The following is a 20506-nucleotide window of genomic DNA, read 5'->3' as shown; positions in this document are numbered from 1 at the left end:
AAAACAAGATACTCAAAGAAATTCTGAGGCAAGAATTTGTATCCGGCAAAACTGAATTCAACACCAGAAACTCAAGGAATACTGTCCCCAAGATCACACTGACTACAGACCGGTTATGAGAACTGAAAACACAGGAACGAATCAATGGCAGTGAAAGAGAGTGACTTTTCTGACAATGTGCTGCTTTCATCATCACAATTAACGCTACGGTATTATATTTGTTTTAAATGCTAAATGCTAAAGAGGAATAAAACAAGTGAGTGATTACGGGATATTCCATGCCATCGTCCTGTGTCTTGAGAAGCAGGATTCCGAGTGCAGGAGGCACAGATATCATATAGAAGAGGCTACGTAAAGGCCCCAGAACCCTGAATTTGTACTGGGAATATCAATATGGGCTCCAAAAATATTTTTTCCTTTAAATGTGTGTGCAATGTTTGCATTTTTTTAAAGCTCTGTCCAAAAAAAGTCTAGAAACAATGACCAACCTGATAGCAATGAGCATCCTCCACTGTGGATCTGAAATGCCATCTCTACCAGAGACTCTGGGAAAAATAATGGATTCCAAGTGTTAAACGGAATTAAGTTTGGCCTAAAACTGCCTCTGTACATAGTGACTTATAACCTCACTTAATGTATACACAAACTGGGACCTGACTTAAGAGTACACTTCTGTACCAAGCAGCCGAGTCTCACCAATCACAGGCTGACGGCTGCCAAAACATGCCCATGTGCGGCGGAGGCTGACCTGCAGTCAGTCTGGCCAGGTACGTGTGTCTTTCCCTTCCTCTAGCTATAAATACAGCCTGCACACAATGCGCAGGGGAGCGTTTTGAACCACTTTGGTCCTGAGTGTTACCGGCTGAAGAAATTATTTTCTGCTCAGTTAAACTGCTAACTTGTCTAAGGTTTTTCTTTTAAGACAGGTTTGGAGCAGAAGCTGTATAAAATAGGCCTAGAGCATCTTGACATGCCAGGCTGCAGGGAGCTATCAATAACTGTGCATGTGGTCTGTGCACACATGTATGTGCACGTATGCACGCTTATCAAAAGAAATCAAGAGCCAAGCTGAAGAGGCTCCCTCTCACTGACCGAATAAGCTTGTCTGAGTTAAATAAAGATAAAAATCACAATGGATTGAAATCCACCAAATATGCTTAACTCCACAAATTCAATTTTTTTTTTTTTAAGACAAGGACTTGCTGTCACCCAGGCTGGAGTGCGGTGGCATGGTCACAGCTTACTGCATCCTCCACCTTCTGGCCTCAAGCAATCCTCCCATCTCAAGTGATCCTCCCATCTCAGCCTCCAGAATAGCTGGGACAACAGGCAGGCTCTACCACACCCACTTGATTTTATTTTAATTTTCTGTAGAAACAGGGTATCGCTATGTTGCCCAGGCTAGTCTCAAACTCCTGGGCTCACGTGATCCTCCCGCCTCAGCCTCCCAAAGTGCTGGGATTACAGGCATAAGCCACCATGCCCTGCCCATGAATTCTTGTATATAAGTAAAAACCCTTCACCGCTCACCTTCCTTGACAGACAACTAGCGCATTATCTTAAAAACTTAGTGTATAAGAGCAAAGAATCAAGCATTTATCCTGGCCTTCCTATATGAACTGTACCACTGCATAACCAAACAAGCATAAAAAAGAAAACACTTTCTTAGAAAACCATTCCAGCTAATAAAGGCAAGCAAAATGACAGAATAAGAATACCACCATTTTATAACCCCAAATAATTAACGGATCTTGGCACTGAGCATCAGCTGCTGTCAACATGGTGCTTTTCTGAGCAAAGCACCTAACCGCCTATTCTTCTGCCAAAGGGATCAAATCTGAGGCTCATCAAGCCTCTGGACCCAGCTGCCAATGTGCAGGAAAGATAGAGGGCCATGCTGAACTGCACCATGACCACGCGGTCAGCAAAATCTACCCTGTGGGAAGCCATGGGACAAACAGCCCAGGCTCTTTAACAGATAAATGGCAGGGAAAACAGCGAGACAGACGGGACTGCAAATGGACACTGAAGTAGTTAAAACAAACAAACAAAAAAAAGCAGACAAGACTAAACTGCCATCAAGAAGCCAAGAAAGTCATTTCTGTAAAAGTCGGGATTACTTCTGGGGGCAAGGAGCGGGAAAAGAAGGGGGCTATGGCTGGAGGGACACTTGGAGAGCCCTCTGGGGTATCTGGCAAAGTACTATTTCTTCCCTGGGTGGTGGACACAAAGGTATTCACCTTACAATCGTAATCATTCATAAGCTATACATTTGTTTTGTGTTACTTCCTGTTTTTATTTTATGATAAAAAGGTTTAAAACTAAATAAATAATCATGTCAAACTTTTATTATTATTATTTGAGACAGAGTCTTACTCTGTCACCCAGGCTGGAGTGCAGCAGCAGCACAATCTCAGCTCACTGCAACCTCTGCCTCCTTGATTCAAGCGATTCTTGTGCCTCAGCTTCCCAAGCAGCTGGGACTACAGACCCATGCCACCATACCTGGATACTTTTTGTATTTTTCGTAGAGACAGGGTTTCGCCATGTTGGCCAAGCTGGTCTCTAACTCCTGACCTCAAGTGATCGGCCCTCCTTGGCCTCCCAAAGTGCTGAGATTACAGAAGTGAGCCACCGTGCCCAACCGGTTTTTTTTTTTTTTTTTTTAATTTGCACAGTTTTAAACAAGAGTCAAATAGATTTCTGAAAGATTTATTTATGCATGTTAGTCTTTACAAGTCATAGCTGTTCCTACAGAATGGCCTAGCAGCCAGGGTCGCTTGCACGCAGGCTTTGCCCTATACTAAGTGCCCAGCAAGCAGGCACGTGGGGCTGAGACCCAGCCTACACCCTGCCCACTGAGCTGTGCATCCAGGCCCTGGGCAGCATGTTTCTCTAAGGTACCCACGGGCACAAGTCACCTATACAAGCAGGAGACTCAGTCCTGCCAACTGGATGGTAAATGGAAGCTTCCAGAACACTTCCAGATTTCTGAGTTGCATCTTTTAACCAATGGGTTTTTGATTTCTTATCAAAATATAAGCCACAGAATTTTAGGCCATTTGCCTTGCTCGCCTGCAATAAAACAATCAAGAACAGTTATCGAACCCAGTAAATACAATGCGGAAATCTCACATAATTCTCCAGTCTCAAAGATGTTCAATTTATTATATACTTAACCATTTTTTTATGAAAACAGAAGCCACTGTGCCTGATTCCGTGTGAAAGGCGCATCTGCCCATCACCGCGACGGTCCCACCTGCAGGCTGTTTTCCACACCAGTAAGCACAAGTAGCAAGACAGCCACTGGCTCAAGTTCTCCCAAGGACTAAAGTCACATGGCTCGGTCTTCCGATTGTTTAGCTCCTTGTCTGGCTAATCTATCCGCTTCCTCATTGCCTATAAATCCCGAATGACCAGGAACGTGCATCTGTTAAGATAAATGTTTCCCTTTTATTTTTACTCCTCTTTACATAAGCAACACATGACTATATTCTCACCACAAAAAACCATTCAGAACAGACTGCACAGCGTAAGCTCAACTTCGACGCTCCTCTCCCCAAACGTGATCCTCAACAGCACGCTGTTGATTCTTCATGCGTTTACGCAACGGATGTATTTACAAACATTCCATTTTGTTTTTCTACAAATTGGATTTTACTGTTCATATTGCTATTTCCTCCCCCACTTATCAATGGGACTTGATAAGCTTTCCAGGCAAAACACATGTATGTACAGATGGGTGGATGGATATGTATGCAACACACACACACGCTTCCCTTGCAGTGCTGTCAGAAAAAATAATGTACTTATTTAACTACTGTCTACATTTACGGTGCCGAAGCAAATTTACACATCAGGCTACCAGACTGTTATCAGTGGTTCCGGAAAGGCAGAACAAGGCAGGGTTGAGACAATGGTTGCAGTTTAATTTGTTCTGTATTGCTTAAAAAACACTTTTTAATAAACACGATCTATAATTTTAAAAAATGCTTCCATCTTGGAATAAAAGCTCTATTACCAAGGCTTTAATCACACAACCTTACTATTGTTTGAAATAAAATACACTGATAGTTTTATTTAACGTTATGATGCATGCCAAAGAAACGAACAGGGTGACATGCAGCTGTCATAGTAATGTCATGTGCCCAGGTTGGGTGTTAGTTTGTGTTCTTAACAAAATGTAAGTTTCGTAGAACATCCTTCAAACCACACTGCCTATGTATTCTATGCCTAGTGATACTCTCACTACAATTGTATTACTTGTGGTTGCAGTGAGCCGAGATTGCGCCACCACACTCCAGCCTGGACAACAGTGCAAGACTCTGTCTCAAAACAATAAATAAAAGTTTGACATGATTATTTATTTAGTTGTAAACCTTTTTTATCATAAAAAAAAAATATATAGGAAGTGACACAAAACAAATGTAATCCCAGCACTTTGAAAGGCCAAGACAGGTGGATCGTTTGAGGTTAAGAGTTCAAGACCAGCCTGGGTAACATGACAAAACCCCATCGCTACTAAAAACACAAACATTAGCCAGGTGTGGGGGCATATGCCTGTAATCCCCGACACTTGGGAGGCTGAGGCATGAGAATCACCTGGACCCAGAAGGCAGAGGTTGCAATGAGACTACGCCATAGCCTGGGGTGACAGAGTGAGACTCTGTCTCAAAAACCACACCAAACCAAACCAAAAAACCGTATTACTTGTATGATAAGGGAAAAAATCAAATGTGTGTATGTGGGTGGGTTTGTTTTTTTGAGACAGGGTCTTGCTCTGTCGCCCAGGCTAGAGTGCAGCAGTACAATCTTGGCTCACTGCAACCTCGACCTCCCCAGCTCAAGTCATCCTCCCACCTCAGCATCCTGAGTAACTAGACTACAGGCATGCACCACTACACCTGGCTAATTTTTTATTTTTTCTAGAAACAGAGTCTCACTATGTTATCCAGGCTGGTCTTGAACTTCTGGGCTCAAGAAGTCAGCCCATTTGGGCCTCCTAAAGTGCTGGATTACAGGTGTGAACCATTGTGCCCAGCCTCAAATAGTTTTATGTTTTTGAGACGGAGTCTTGGAGTCCCATATCGTTGCTCAGGCTGGAGTGCAGTGGCGTGACCTCGGCTCACTGCAATCTCCGCCTCCGGTTCAAGTGATTCTCCTGCCTCAGCCTCCTGAGTAGCTGGGACTACAGGCGCACACCACCATGCCTGGCTAATTTTTGTATTTTTTAATAGAGATGGGGTTTCACCATACTGGCCAGGCTGGTCTTGAATTCCTGACCTCGTGATCCACCCACCTCAGCCTCCCAAACTGCTGGGATTACAGGCATGAGAAACTGTGCCCGGCCTCAAATATGTTTTAATATACATTATGATATTAATTTCATGGAAATTGTTATGTCATGAAACCGCTTACATAAACCACTAATCTCTAGTAAACTTAGCTTATTTGGTCATAATAGCCAGAAGACATGAACATTTAAGATACTCACCCACTGAATGTCCATCCCCTGGGTGAGCCTCTCCAGTGCCACGAAGTCCTCTTTGTTGATCACCTCTTTCCCTGCACTTGTCTTCCACCCATTTTCCTTCCAACTTTGAACCCAGTTAGTTATACCTACAAAAATGCATGATCACTGGTGAGTCAATCTTGAGAGTCCTGCCTTTTTCACCTCCTTAGTCTTACCTCTTATAACTGATCCCACTTGTACTCTGAGTCACCATCCTTGACTCTTCACTTCCTTAGCTGGCCTCAGTGCTTTAGCCTTTGGCACAGCCTGAAATACCCCCTTCTCTTCTCTTTCCCCTAACTTGTATTCTACCTACAGCTGTCAGCTTAAGATGTCATTTTTCCCAGGAGCCTTCCCCAGTCTCATAAGCATCCCCTACATGCTCCTATTCAGGGCATTTCCCAAAGAAGCAGTCAACACGCCATCTTAAGTGACTTATACACACACAGACTAGAAGTAACACTAGAGCAGAGCCACTTCCACTTCTGACTGCATCTCCAGAGCCTGGCAAAGAAATAAGCATGTGGAAAACATCAGAGCAGCAGAAGGGAGACTCCAAAATCCTCACTCTTTGCTTGATACCTGACACACCAATGTCATCCCCCTCAACGTTCCCATTCAGGTCCTGCCCTGTTGTAACACCTCCTACCAACTTCCCTTCACAGTTACTGGAAAAACAGAAAAAATCAAATGTGAGAGCTTACCATTTATAGTAAACATACTGTCTGTATACAGAACCAGTTTACTGATGTTTTGAGCCTTTGCTTGTTCAATGGCTTTGCAGGCTGCCTTGAAAAGATAAGTCGATAGTCATGCTACAGAAAATGTTCAACTTTGACATTACTGAAGTTCAAAAGTACTTCAAAATGGAAACATCCCCTCTGTACTGTGACGACTGTATTCTCTGTATGAAACACTACTATACATACAATTCTCCTGTGCAGACATCTATCTGAAATAAGTTTTTAGAATTTTTCTACAGAATTCCTATTTTTCAAAATTGCTATTAAACCAGTCTCTTCTTCAAATATCTTGTACATATAAGTAGAAAAAAAAAAGAATTAGTTTATAAGTTCATACTCAATGCTCAAAAATGAGAGGCTTAAATGTATCTGATAACTTACATGAATTTCTGCTCTTTGGTTTGTCTGTCGCCCAGGAAGTCTAATGCCTACATTTCTGTTTCAAAACAGTACAAAAGAAAATAAAATTATAAAGTGAATTCTCAAAGTGATTCTTCTTAATGGATAACAAACTAGCGTGTATTCTTATTTGAAATATAAAAGTATCATATAAAAATCAAACTAACAGAGAGACTCCCAGAAGCAGAGAGGAGCAAACAGGTTTCCACACTCAGGCATGTTCTGACTCTCATTGGTTCCACTAGGGCAGAGGAAGTAAGAGCTAGTTATCTGTGGACCCTGAGTTAGGCCCTATGGCTGCAGCGGAAAGAATCCCAGGAGAAAACTCAGGAAGAAGAATGGACAGTGAGATTTCAGACTGAAATTACTAAAAACCTCCAGGAAGTAAAACAGGAAAATGAAATCAAGGAACCAGAAAAAACCCTCAGACAAGTTATTTAAATTTGGGGTCACCAGGAGATCCAGTGTTTCCTAAAAGAATGAGGAATTTTTGGGCCAGGCGTGGTGGCTCACACCTGTAATCCCAGCACTTTGGGAGGACAAGGTGGGAGGATCGTGTGAGCCCACAAATTTGAGAACAGCCTGGACAACATAGTGAGACCTCATCTCTACTTAAAAAAAAAAAAAAAAAATTAGCTGGGCATGGTGGTGTGGACCTATAGTCCCAGTCACTCAGGAGGCTGAGGCAGAAGGATTACTTGAGCCTGGGAGTTTGAGGCTGCAGTGAGCTATGACCATGCTACTGCACTCCAGCCTGGGCAACAGAGTGATACCCTGTCTCATTAATAAATAAAAACAAGCAAACAAAAAAGAATGGGCATTTTTTGAATGCAAAGAGTTGAGGCAGAAGAAGAATAAATGGTCTAAAGCAGAGGTCCCCAACCCCCAGGCCATGTACTGGTACCAGTCTGTGGCCTAAGAACCAGACTGCACAGCAGGAGAGAGGTGGGCAAGCCAGCGAAGCTTCATCAGTGTTTACAGCCACTCCCCATCACTCACGTTAACACCTGAGCTCAGCCTCCTGTCAGATCGGCAGTGGCATTAGATTTGCACAGGAGCATGAACCCTACCTTGAACTGTGCACGCAAGGGATCTGGGTTACGCGCTCCTCATGAAAATCTCCTGCCTGATGATCTGTCGGGACTGTCTAACTGCAGGGAAACAAGCTCAGGGCTCCTAGTGGCTCCACATTATGGCAAGTTGTAAATTCTTTCATTATATACTACAATGTAATAATAACAAAGTACACAACAAACGTAATATGCTTGAATCATCCCAAAACCATCCTTCTGCCCCATGTCCTGTGGAAAAATCGTCTTCCACAAAACTGACCCCCTGGTGCCAAAAAGGTTGGAGATTGCTGGTCTAAAGCAAGTGCCCAGCATCTCAAACAGACACAGAAAGAAGAGCTGGTAACAATGTCCCCAGACAGGAAGTCTGCAGGATTCCTACTGAACTGCCCACGAGGCCAACCTGAGGCTCAGGAGCCTCCATGGCCCCGTGCTTCCAAAGAGGCCACACACAGGATTCTGGATACAAACAAACAGACAATGTCTGTCCTTCCAGCTTCTGAGAACCAGCCCCAGGTCTGTGCCATCCCATCTGCTTTGAGGCGCAGCTCCCAGCCCAGCCATCATCTCCACGGAGGATCCTCAGGTATCCAGACGGGACCCCTGGAACATGAACCCTCTGTGGTCAGCTCCAGGTATGTTTCCTGCCATACTCCCAGTTGCCCCAGCAAAAACAGAAGCAGCTGATGTCTTCTGACTCTGATCCAAATCCTCAACTTACAGACAATTAGAACCTAGATCTTGATTCTGTATGAAAGACAACAGATAGCAATTGTATACACTGGGGTACAACCCCATCCTCTCCCAGCCCAGTGTGATGAGAGTAAAATATGAAATCGATGAGGAAAAAAAAAAAAATCAAACCCACAATATTAACACTTTGTTGAAAAACACCATGGTATGGTATCATAGAAGGAACACTGGACCAGAAGTCAGAAGTCAGGCGTGAAGCTGATTTTCTGGACCTGAGAGGCATTAGCACGTATCCCGGGCAAGCGCTAAGCCCACGGATACTCAGTGCGACCCACGCTTGCCTCCTCTTCCAGGGTTCCAAGCTAAAATGAAATGGTAATATGAAAGAAAGTAAAAGAACTTTGTAAACTGTACAGTGCAACAGAAATGTAAAGTGGTATTATTATGGAACAATTACATCAAATCTGCCTCACTGCGTTCGTGGGCACAGGTAAATACTGGAGAATGCAGGTCAGCATCGGTGCATGGTGATTTTGCAGGGCTGAAATTCCTCCTCTACACTGAATCTTACGGCTACCCACTACAGTTCAAGTTCGTTCACATCCAGGGGCTAGGTGTGTTTGGATAATCGCACTTCGCTTCACTCTGTGTGGCTTTTGAAACACAAAGCATCACCTCGAAGACAGTCTGGTAATGTGATGGCTTCCAAGTCCGGAGACTGCCCCCTTGTGCATGCCTCCCAAGACCATCTTCCAGTGTGCCATGTGACTCCTGAGTTAAGAGGAAGTGAGGTCACTTGGTGTAAAAGCTTATCAGCAAGACTAAGCTATTAAAAAACTCCAAGAAGTAAAGGAGGAAATGAAATCAAGGAACCAAAAAATCCTCAGACAAGTTATTTAAAATGGGGGTCACCAGGAGATCCAGTTTCCTAAAAGAATGAGCAATTTTTGGGCCAGGGTGGTGGCTCACACCTGTGATCTTGGCGCTTTGGGAGGACAAGGTGGGAGGATCGCGTGAGCCCAGAAATTTGAGCCCAGCCTGGGCTACATAGTGAGACCTCATCTCCACTAAACAAAAAGACTCCTCTTTGGAGGCCGAGGTGGGCGGATCACTAGGTCAGAAGATCGAGACCATCCTGGCTAACACGGTGAAACCTCGTCTCTACTAAAAATACAAAAAATTCGACGGGTGTGGTGGCAGGTGCCTGCAGTCCCTCCCAAGGTGACTTGGGAGGCTGAGGCAGGAGAATGGCATGAACCTGAGCGGCGGAGCTTGTAGTGAACCAAGATCGCACCACTGCACTCTAGCCTGGGTGACAGAGTGAGACTCCATCTCAAAAAAAAAAAAAGACTCCTCCACAGGGCAAGAAAGAAATGCCACAGCCAGGTGTGGTGGCTCATGCCCGTAATCCCAACACTCTGAGAGGCCAACGTGGGAGGATTACTTGAGCCCAGAAGGTTGAGGCTGCAGTGAGCTGTGTCTGTGCCACTGTGCTCCATCCTGGGCAACAGAGTGAGACCCTGTCTTAAAAAAAAAAGCAAAGGAAGTAAAGCTGAGGTACCTGACATTCCGAAAAGTGATGCCGCTTAGCCCCAACACGAAACAAAGCCGCTCCTCTGCCACCCGCTGCCAGAGCTATTTATCTGCAGGTTTTCCCAATAATCAAATAAAACGCAGATCCCGCCTCATCTTTTCACAAGTTGTGGAACATGATTCAGTAAAACTCTGCTTGCTTTGTTTACTTACAAAGGATGGCCCGGCCCCCAGTAAACGCCGATTCCTGCTCGTGGCCTTCTACGCCCATTACTGGAGCAGCAGCCATCAGTGTAGACGACAACAAAGTCTCCTGTGGGAAAAGGGAAGTAAATACTGCGGGGCTGACTTTACTAAAAACTGAAATTCACCTCAAAGATCCCCTAGGTCGAGTTAGCATTTTAACCCGAGAGGGTATTTTACAGTGCTGCAGGCGTTTTCTCTCTGGGAAAACAGGCTCAATTCCTTACAAGGGGGCACCTAACATTTATGCTTGGAATCCACTTACATTTTGATCTTGTAGGCCAGGCAAGTTCAGGGTGAAGGCAGGCACTCTGTAAAACTAAAGCCTGCTGCAGTAAGAACTACTGTTCACACCCCACATGGAGGGTTCAAAGGACAATGACTCTGTCTCCATGGCAGGGTCACCTTCACTGCCAGGGAGCCATCCTCCCAGAGACAAGCAGTGCCTCAGCATGACAGTGACCCTGCCTGCCTGCCAGAGGGCCCAGTCTCCTGACCAGTGCTGGTCTAATTTCTTCCCTGGTATATTTGCCGCTAGTTAAGTGTAGTTACTGTCTTTGCTTCTTTCCCTCTTGATAGAGGGTGTGATTGACACACCAATGCTGTAAAGAACAAGGTATAAAAGGACTGATGGGGGCACTTTCAGGCCACTGGTGACCAGGACACTTCAGCAGTGTGGTGGGAGCAGAGGTCAGGTTGCAAAGTGTTAAAAGAGCTGGGCGAGAGGGCAAACAGAGGTGACATGCACAGGAAGTGGAAATACTTGTCCGAAGGACGGCAAACTGAGCTCAGTGGTGGCGAAGAGGCAGGGATGGGGACGTGCTCCTCACAGGAACGGGGCTGAGAGCCAAGGGGAGTGTGGGTGTCGGGCAAGGCTCCTCAGTTCAGCTGGAACTTGACTGTATCAGCATGACTACACAGTTGCCGCCCAGCCACTGAACTGTCTCAGGAGCCAGCACCTGCCACCCACCATGTTCCAGGCCACCGAGCCTCCAGCGATGGTCAGTGCCTGGAAGCGGCTCATCTCCCCGTGACTCCACAAATCTTTGCTTCAATTCCTACCAGTAAATCGCCAAATAAAGAATCCTTGTTTGATCTTTTTTTACATAACTGCAAAACGTATCTATAAATAATACAGCTTGGCAAAACATTTTCTACTGGTTTCCCTTGAATTAAATTAGAACCCATAAATATACTGATTGATATTTTTTAACGCTACTTATTTCTATTTTCTGCTCATATGTGTAAAAGACACAAAGGAGACTTCTATTCTGTGAGTCACTAAATACATACAACTGACTCCTGGAGTGAAAGGCAGCAGGAAAGTTCACCATCACCTTGCTTCTCAGGATAAAACAGAATCTCCTGTTTTCCACAGACTGAGTATGAAAGATTAAAATGCTGGAGCCAATCAATTGTAACAAGCAGCCGCGTGCGGGGTGTTTCTTATTTGAAAAAGCTGGAGTCTTCGCATTTTATCTTAATAACATTAAGCACTGCATGCACAGGGAGCACTGGGATTTCAGAAGATTACGGTTGTTCATTTACATGTAAGGGTTTTCCTAAGAACATTCAAAAGTTTAATTCTGCACCACTTGATCAATTATAAAATAATGGCCTTAGTGATTTCTAAATAATCTTTACACATAAGAATGAGCTGATGATAAACATCAGCTCAAACTCTCCCCATTAAGTGGGAAACACCTTTTACACATAACATGCTCAGGATGGTTATATTAAAATTTGAAAACCCAAGGAAGATGTACCCATGTAGGAAAACGTGTCTCTGCTAACTGGAGGCACCGGCTCCACGCTCGGCTTCATGTACTTTGCATACGGCTCTGCGCTTTCATCTCCACCTCCATCCAGTGGCTCACGGAGTCGCTTGCTGGCTTTCGTCTGCAATTCTCGTCCATGTTGATTTTCCTGCCCTGAAAGACAGAGTCCACTCATGAGCTGGAAACAATGAACATAACACGAAACGCTAGAGAATGAAGATATTCAGTCAAGTTATTTAGTATCATTAAATCAGACTTAAAAACACCCTCTGTATGTGGCCCTACAACGAGGGAAACGAGGCAATGACCCCCTCCACACCACCCAAACCCCCTCCACGCCACCGCAACCCCCTCCACGCCACCCCAACCCCCTCCACGCCACCCCATCCCCCTCCACGCCACCGCAACCCCCTCCACGCCACCCCAACCCCCCTCCACGCCACGCCAACCCCCTCCACGCCACCCCAACCCCCTCCACGCCACCCCAACCCCCCTCCACGCCACCCCAACCCCCCTCCACGCCACCCCAACCCCGCTCCACGCCACCCCAACACCCTCCACGCCACCCCAACCCCCCTCCACGCCACCCCAACCCCCCCCCACGCCACCCCAACCCCCTCCACGCCACCCCAACCCCCCCCACGCCACCCCAACCCCCTCCACGCCACCCAACCCCCTCCACGCCACCCCAACCCCCTCCACGCCACCCCAACCCCTCCACGCCACCCCAACCCCCCTCCACGCCACCGCAACCCCCTCCACGCCACCCCAACCCCCCTCCACGCCACCCCAACCCCCTCCACGCCACCCCAACCCCCTCCACGCCACCGCAACCCCCTCCACGCCACCCCAACCCCCTCCACGCCACCCCAACCCCCTCCACGCCACCGCAACCCCCTCCACGCCACCCAACCCCCCTCCACGCCACCGCAACCCCCTCCACGCCACCCCAACCCCCCTCCACGCCACCCCAACCCCCTCCACGCCACCCCAACCCCCTCCACGCCACCCCAACCCCCCTCCACGCCACCCCAACCCCCTCCACGCCACCCCAACCCCCTCCACGCCACCGCAACCCCCTCCACGCCACCCAAACCCCCCTCCACGCCACCAGCAACCCCCCTCCACGCACACCCCAACCCCCCTCCACGCCACCCGCACCCCCCTCCCCACGCCACCCCAAACCCCCTCCACGCCACGCCAACCCCCTCCACCGCCACCACAACCCCCTCCACGGCCACCCCAAACCCCCCTCCACGCCACCCAACCCCCCTCCACGCCACCCCAACCCCACTCCACGCCACCCCAAAACCCCACTCCACGCCACCCCAACCCCCTCCACGCCACCCCAAACCCCCTCCACGCCACCGCAACCCCCCTCCCACGCACCCAACCCCCCTCCACGCCACCCCAAACCCCCCTCCACCCCACCACAAACCCCCCTCCCACGCCACCCCAACCGCCCCTCCACGCCACCCAAACCCCCTCCACGCCACCCCAAACCCCCCTCCACGCCACCACCACCCCCTCCACGACACCCCAACCCCCTCCACGCCAACGCAAACCCCTCCCCGCCACCCAACCCCCCCTCCACGCCACCGCAACCCCCTCCACGCCACCCCAACCCCCCTCCACGCCACCCCAACCCCCTCCACGCCACCGCAACCCCCTCCACGCCACCCCAACCCCCTCCACGCCACCCCAACCCCCCTCCACGCCACCCCAACCCCCTCCACGCCACCCCAACCCCCCTCCACGCCACCGCAACCCCCTCCACGCCACCGCAACCCCCTCCACGCCACCCAACCCCCTCCACGCCACCGCAACCCCCTCCACGCCACCGCAACCCCCACCACACCATCTCAGACTTACAAGGGAATGACCCCATTCACACCATCTCAGACTTTGGTACTCTGAGAAATAAATCTAAATTTCTCAAGATAAGTTTGGTAAAGACAATGTGAAGACAATAGCAAGGCTTCTGCTGAAAGTAAAATCTGGTTGGTTGGGTGCAGTGGCTCACACCTATAATCCAAGCACTTTGGGAGGCTGAGGTGGGCAGATCACCTGAGGCTGGGAGCTCCAGACCAGCCTGACCAACATGGAGAAACCCCATCTCTACTAAAAATACAAAATTAGGCAGAAGTGGTGGCGCATGCCTGTAATCCCAGCTACTTGGGAGGCTGAGGCAGAATTGCCTGAACCCGGGAGGTGGACGTTGCAGTGAGCCAAGATCGCACCATTGCACTCCAGCCTGGACAACAAGAGATATTCTGTCTCAAAGAAAAAAAAAAAAAGAAAGTAAAGTGTGGTTTTGATGGAGATAATGATACCAAGGGTTCCTGACCCTTTAGGGATCATGGACAGTTCGAAATCAAAGGGGCTCTTTCTCCAGGAAAAACATGGCCCAAAATTGTGTATATAACATGAGTGGTGTTGCTGGGCGCAGTGGTGCAAGCCTACAGTTTCAGCTACTTGGGAGGCTGATATACGAGTATCGCTTGAGCCCAGGAGTTTGAGTCAACCTGGCCAACATAATGAGACTCCTTTGCTTAAAAATAAATAAATCTAAGAAAAGATGAGTCATGTCCATGGTTCAGCCCTTCCCCGCCTCAAATACAACTACATGGACACTAAATTAAGAACCTCTAGGAGGGCTTAGAGGGTACAGGTTAGTCTAGCTTTAATAAACAGATAACGGGACATATTAAGAAAGGGAAACAGGGCTGAGAGGCCAAGGCGGGCAGGTCGTTTGCGGTCAGGAGTTCAAGACCAGCCTGGTCAACACGGTAAAATCTCGTCTCTACTAAAAATACAAAAATTAGCCAGGCGTGGTGGCGCATGCCTGTAATCCCAGCTACTTGGAAGGCTGAGGCAGGAGAATGGCATGAAGCTAGGAGGCGGAGGTTGCAGTGAGCCGAGATCACGCCACAGCACTCCAGCCCAGCCTGGGCAACAGAGTGAGACTCCGTCTCAAAAAAAGAAGGCAACAGAGACCAGAAACTAAAAGGAAGCAACTGGGTCCCTTCGGGGGCAGTACTCTCGCAGTTCTTCTTTTGCAACAAAGTTTTTCTTCAGGGTGGACTCGAGGTTAATCCCAAATAGATTTTTCTTTTTCTTTTTTTTTTTTTGAGACGAGTCTTGCTCTGTGCCCAGGCTGGAGTACAGTGGCGCGATCTCAGCTCACTGAAACTTCCGCCTCCCTGGTTCAAGCAGTTCTCTGCCACAACCTCCCAAGTAGCTGGGATTACAGGCACCCGCCACCACGCCTGGCTAATTTTTTTTTTTGTATTTTTAGTAGAGATAGGGGTTTCACCATCTTGGCCACGCTGGTCTTGAACTCCTGACCTTGTGATCCACCTGCCTTGGCCTCCCAAAGTGCTGGGATTACAGGCGTGAGTCACCGCGCCCGGTCCCAAAGAGATTCTTAATACCATCTCAGGGTTATGTGGGAAGGGCCCATATCTCACTCACTGGGTAATATTATGGAAACTGAAGTAGAACCACTAAATTAGACCAGGACTCCAAACACCCGAGTTTCAATTTGTGCTATACCTTTTATCAGCTGCGAACTCCGTCCACTGAATTAAACCCTCTGGGCTTCTGTAAAATGAGGCCCTGGGCTAGATGATCTGAAATGACTTTTCCCACACTATCATTTTATGGTGTGAAAATAAGGATGCAGGAGCAACCACCTACCTGCAAACTAACAACCCTAACCCAACACTACAGGATTCGCCTCCAGCTCTCAACTCCTAAACCAGGGATGAAGAAATGGGGCACAAACAGAACACCTACGAGAAAGGAACAAGACAAATCCTAGTGGAGCTTCTCAACCCACACCTCTCAGAGCGCTCAGGGAGCCTGGGCAACACCTGACTGTAATCGGCTCGGCGTCAGCAACGCCGGCGTTTCCACTGCCAGGTTCCATTATCACACACTCACCTCCAAAACCTGCCTCTAGGTGCTCTACTGAAGTAAACATAAATACTCCGCTCCAGGTCAAAGTGTCATTTCGTGGAACCCTAACACTGATATAAACACTGGCTTTACTTACTGTAACAGAGATGGACACTTTCTACAGAAGACTAGACTCTGAAGGAGGAAAAAACCACACTTGTCAGTTAAGTTTTACTTCACAAAATTGTAGTTTTTAAGTAAATTAACCTTAAATCAGCTTATATAAACCATAAAAACCAGAAAATAGCTCAATAATTCTAAAATAAGGATAAAAGTACTGTTAAAAAACAAAAAACCGTCAAAGGGGCTAATGCTTTTTCTTCGATACACATCTGAATCATTAAAGGCACTAAATCTCAATTTATAGTCATAAGTCAGTGACTAGGAGATCGCTGAAGTTTTAAGAAGCAGATTCACAAAGAACTAGCTTGCTTTAGGATTTAGAGTACTTAACAAAAACAGAAACATGGAAGAACTGAGATACAAATAAATTACTGATTGGTTAAAAACAAAAAATTCGTGAAAAGGAAAATTATGAAAAGAAAGTATCAGGAACCCAGCAAAGAAGGAAAGAGCCATATTTTCAAACCTGCTTTCTGTCTCAAACTGAGTTTTCCATCTGGTAGAAAAATGAACAGCCGTAACAGTGAGAATGCGGCTCAGCATTACTGCCTCCACTCTCCCCTAACATCCCCGTGGTGGGATCGTATAGGCTGAGAGAACTATGGGAAGAATTTATAGTTTAAAGCAAGTATGACAGTGGTCCTTTCCCAAAACTAACCCCCAAGGAGGTAAGGAGGGAGTACACACAAGTAACAATGTTATGTTGAAGACTTATAGGAGCATCATGGCCTGACCAAGGACTGAGAAGTTTCACAATCCCTTGGACCCTCGCTGCCATCCAGATGTCTGTGCTCATCCGTCACCTCCTGATCTCACCTCCGCCTTTCTTTCCCCTTCCCTTAACATAGAAGAAGTCTCCAGTTCTATTAACTTAAGATGGTTCTTCAGGACATTAGTCCACCATGTTCTTGGCTTGGTGGCTCTCGGAAAAAAGTTGCCTTCCTTGCCCCAACACCTTGTCTCTCAGCTTATGGGCTGTCATGCAGTAAGCAGTAAGAACTGTCACATCAAAGAGCCTTTTTCATGTGTCCTCATTCTCAAACAGAACCTCCTTTAAAAGCTATTGAAGAGCGAGTGGGTGAAGCAGATGCACTGAGTGAGGGTCACCCCTGCTTTGGAAACTAACTCTTCGGGGCTCCATTCTGGACATAACCTTCCTCTCTCTGAATTGTGCTTTGTCCAGGATTGTTATGATGATTCAAAGGAGCAGTTGTTCAGTGTTCAGGCATCTCAGTGGCCTCTAGAGAGGCTGTTCAAGATAAGGTAATTAAAATTATGCTCTGCTCAGTTTTAATTTGCTGTAGTCAAGTTTATAAGTAACATTCATGAAAGAGCACTTCCTCAGTGTAGATCCAGAAATACTTTTAAAATCTTGTGCTCTAAAGTTGTCACCCACTCATCTGAGTCTGCATAATGGGCTTTAAACTTCAAATTATATTGGGCATTAATCTTATATTGGGCTTTAAACTTTGAATAACCATACTTTATGTAACACATAAAATTGGAAGAAACTGGCCAGGCATGGTGGCTCATGCCTGGAATCCTAACACTTTGGGAGGCCAAGGCAGGTGAATCACTTGAGGTCAGGAGTTCAAGACCAGCTTGGCCGATATGGTGAAATCCCATCTCTACTAAAAAAAAAAATACAAAAATTAGCTGGGTGTGGTGGCACGCACCTGTAATCCCAGCTACTCGGGAAGCTGAAGCAGGAGAATTGCTTGAACCCAGGAGGCAGAGATTGCAGTGAGCCAAGATTGCGACACTGCACTCCAGCCTGGGCAACAGAGTGAGACTCTGTCTCAGGGAAGGAAAAAAACAAAAAAATTCAGATTGTGTGACTCTGTCCTCAATAAAAAGGAAGCACCACAAAGGTGCATGCCGTGAAAGAGCCACACTCATTGCTATCAACTGTAGCCCATTCAGTCCAATAACTATGCAAGTTTTTTTTTTTTTTGACAAGTCTTGCCCTGTCACCCAGACTAGAGTGCAGCGGCGCAATCTCGGCTCACTGCAGCCTCCACCTCCCAGGCTCAAGCAATTCTCCCGCCTCAGCCTCCCAAGTAGCTGGGATTACAGGTGCATGCCACCACGCCCGGCTAATTTTTGCATTTTAGTAGAAACGGAATTTCATCGTGTTGGCCAGGCTGGACAAGTATTTTTTTTAAAAGACAAGGAATTATGGCATAAAAGGCTGAATGGAACAGGAGAACTGAGTCCTGGCTTATCCCTAATACTGTAAGTAATATGAACCACTATTTGTAACTGCTTTCAGCCTGTTCCCTAATTTGTAAAATGAAAATGATCACTCGAGGTTCTCTACATGCCTAGAGGGTAGCTATATAGATCAAATGCCATCTGGCATATGAAAGCCTTTGAATAGGTTAAAATGTCAGACTGACATGAGAGGTGACTACCTTCTGAAATTTCCGGGCTTGCAGATTTCCTGACAAAGGTCCAGGCCTCATCCTCTGTGGCAAACTTCTTAAATCTGGCAGCAGGAAACCGGTCCACCTGTGCTTTGCACTCATTCCTGGAAAAGAGGTGCAATGTTATTTCCTCCTTCCCTAACTTATCCCCTTTTTTATTAAGATTCTTAAGGTTGGAAATACAGTTGTCCCTTGGTATCTGAGGGAGACGGATTCCAAGAAGTCCTCCACCCCCATCACAGATACCAACATCAGAGGATGCTTAAGTCCTTTACATAAAATGGTGTATTTGCACATAACCTACACACATCTTCTTGTATGCTTTAAATAATCTCCAGTTTATAATACCTAATACAATGTATATAGTCGTTGTACTGTCTTTTTACGGGTATTTTAAAACTGTATTCTATTTTTATTTTTTCCAAATATTTTTCATCTATGGTTAGCGAAACTGAGGATGCAAACTGGACATGGAGGACCAATTTTAGTGTGAAAACGGCAGAATCATGCCTTACAGTTTCATCCTGCACGTCAGACTGTACACCTGTGTTCTACTGTATGCCAGCCAGCACACCAGCACCGTAAGGCTTTCGTCAAACTCAAAGCGTAACAAAATACTGGGGTCTTTGAAAACAATATTAACCATTTCATCACAACAAAAAGGTCAACTTCTGAGATGCTTCTTCCTCAATACTATAGCTGCCGTGGAACACAGGTAACGAACTTTGATATCCTGTAGTGGGAAGAGTTCTGGTGGTAGAGGCCGAACACCTGGGCTCAAGTCCTTTCTCTGTCAGTTACGTGCCCTGGGAACTTCCTGACCACAGGAACTACACCTGCAAGTGAGAATAATCGCTCTCACCTCCAAGGGTTGTTACAAGGATCCAACTGCAAATACTGGCTTATTCGAATTTACCTTTTTAAAAAGGGAAGATTAGATTAGGTACTGAGTTCCAGTCCCAATTTAGCTGGTACCGAAATTCTGGTAATGGGGGTTAGTTCTCAGGACGTGTCACTTTTTGTTGTACTTTAACTGCAACAAAGATGAAGGATTAAACACAGGGTTTATTGGGTCACCCCTAACCTGCAGGTAACGTTTCTGATATTCCAAACAAGGCTTCGGCGCGGTCCAGTACCCGGCCGTGAGCCTCCTGGAACCCCGCCGGCCGAGCAGGAAAACGAGGCGGTCCCCCGACCACCCACAGCCAAGGCGCGCGACACAGACTAGGACAGCCAGGTTCCCGCCGCCGGGATTAGCCGAGCTCCGGCCTCCCCTCGACCCCGGTGCCGGCAGGGAGGCGCCTAGGCGGGCGGGCCACTCACCAGGTCAGAAAGACCCCGGTCTTGCGGCCCCTCCTCACGGCATAGAACATCCCGAACCCGCGAGAGCCGCAACGGCAGGACACGGCGGCCAAGGCGACTCTGTGGGCCAGGAACACAAGCCAGCTCATCGCTCACTCCCGGCACCGGGAAGCATTTGGACTCCCGGCCCAGCGTGGGCGCGACCCGGCAGCGCTCACCACCGCACTTCAGTCCGCGGCGCGGAAAGATGACGCACGTCTGGGCGGAGTCCTGATGAGAGCCGGGGCCTAAGGAGGGGAGGGGTCGCCGGGCGGAGCCTGGAGCCCGGTCCCCGACGAGCCCAAACTCGTCAACTTCCTGTCGGTACTTGAAGAAGCGGGGGAGGGCTGAGCTCCCGAAGTCTGGCGAGGTCTGGGATGGGGCGGGGCCTGTGGGAGCGGGGCCTTAGGCGCACCTGACCGGGCTGAAGCCCTGAGCCCCGCAGAGGAAGGTCGAGATGGTCCGTGTGGGGCCCCTTCTCTCTCCGCCCCCAGGTCGCCGTTCGGGGGCCAAGCCCCGGCGCGCTCGGGTCACGGCGGGAAGCCCTTGAACCCCCTGGCGCCCGGCGCCCACGTGCGGTAACCGCGGCTCCTCGAGAGCTCCCGGGATGCGGATCTGCAGTCAGGGCTGTGGCCAAATGAATGAATGCACATTTTTTAATGGGAAGAAAGATGTTAGGATTCAT

General features: G+C 47.7%; 1 protein-coding gene across 1 annotated transcript; it reads right to left on the bottom strand.

Moving 5' to 3' along the window:
• Nucleotides 1-2696: 2696 nt before the first annotated feature.
• RNASEH1 (ribonuclease H1) lies at nt 2697-20042 on the bottom strand. Its single transcript, XM_010357909.2, has 8 exons — nt 19804-20042; nt 18469-18584; nt 11960-12124; nt 10164-10263; nt 6637-6691; nt 6217-6301; nt 5495-5619; nt 2697-3430 (listed from the first exon to the last, which is right to left on the bottom strand). The coding sequence occupies exons 1-8, from the start codon at nt 19929-19931 to the stop codon at nt 3335-3337; spliced, it is 870 nt and encodes a 289-aa protein (XP_010356211.2). The 5' UTR covers nt 19932-20042; the 3' UTR covers nt 2697-3334.
• Nucleotides 20043-20506: the final 464 nt, after the last annotated feature.

Source organism: Rhinopithecus roxellana, chromosome 17, assembly GCF_007565055.1.
Source record: "Rhinopithecus roxellana isolate Shanxi Qingling chromosome 17, ASM756505v1, whole genome shotgun sequence".
NCBI lineage: Eukaryota > Metazoa > Chordata > Mammalia > Primates > Cercopithecidae > Rhinopithecus > Rhinopithecus roxellana.
The sequence above is the reverse complement of the archived record's forward strand: the minus strand, read 5'-3'. Positions and strand labels throughout refer to the sequence as shown.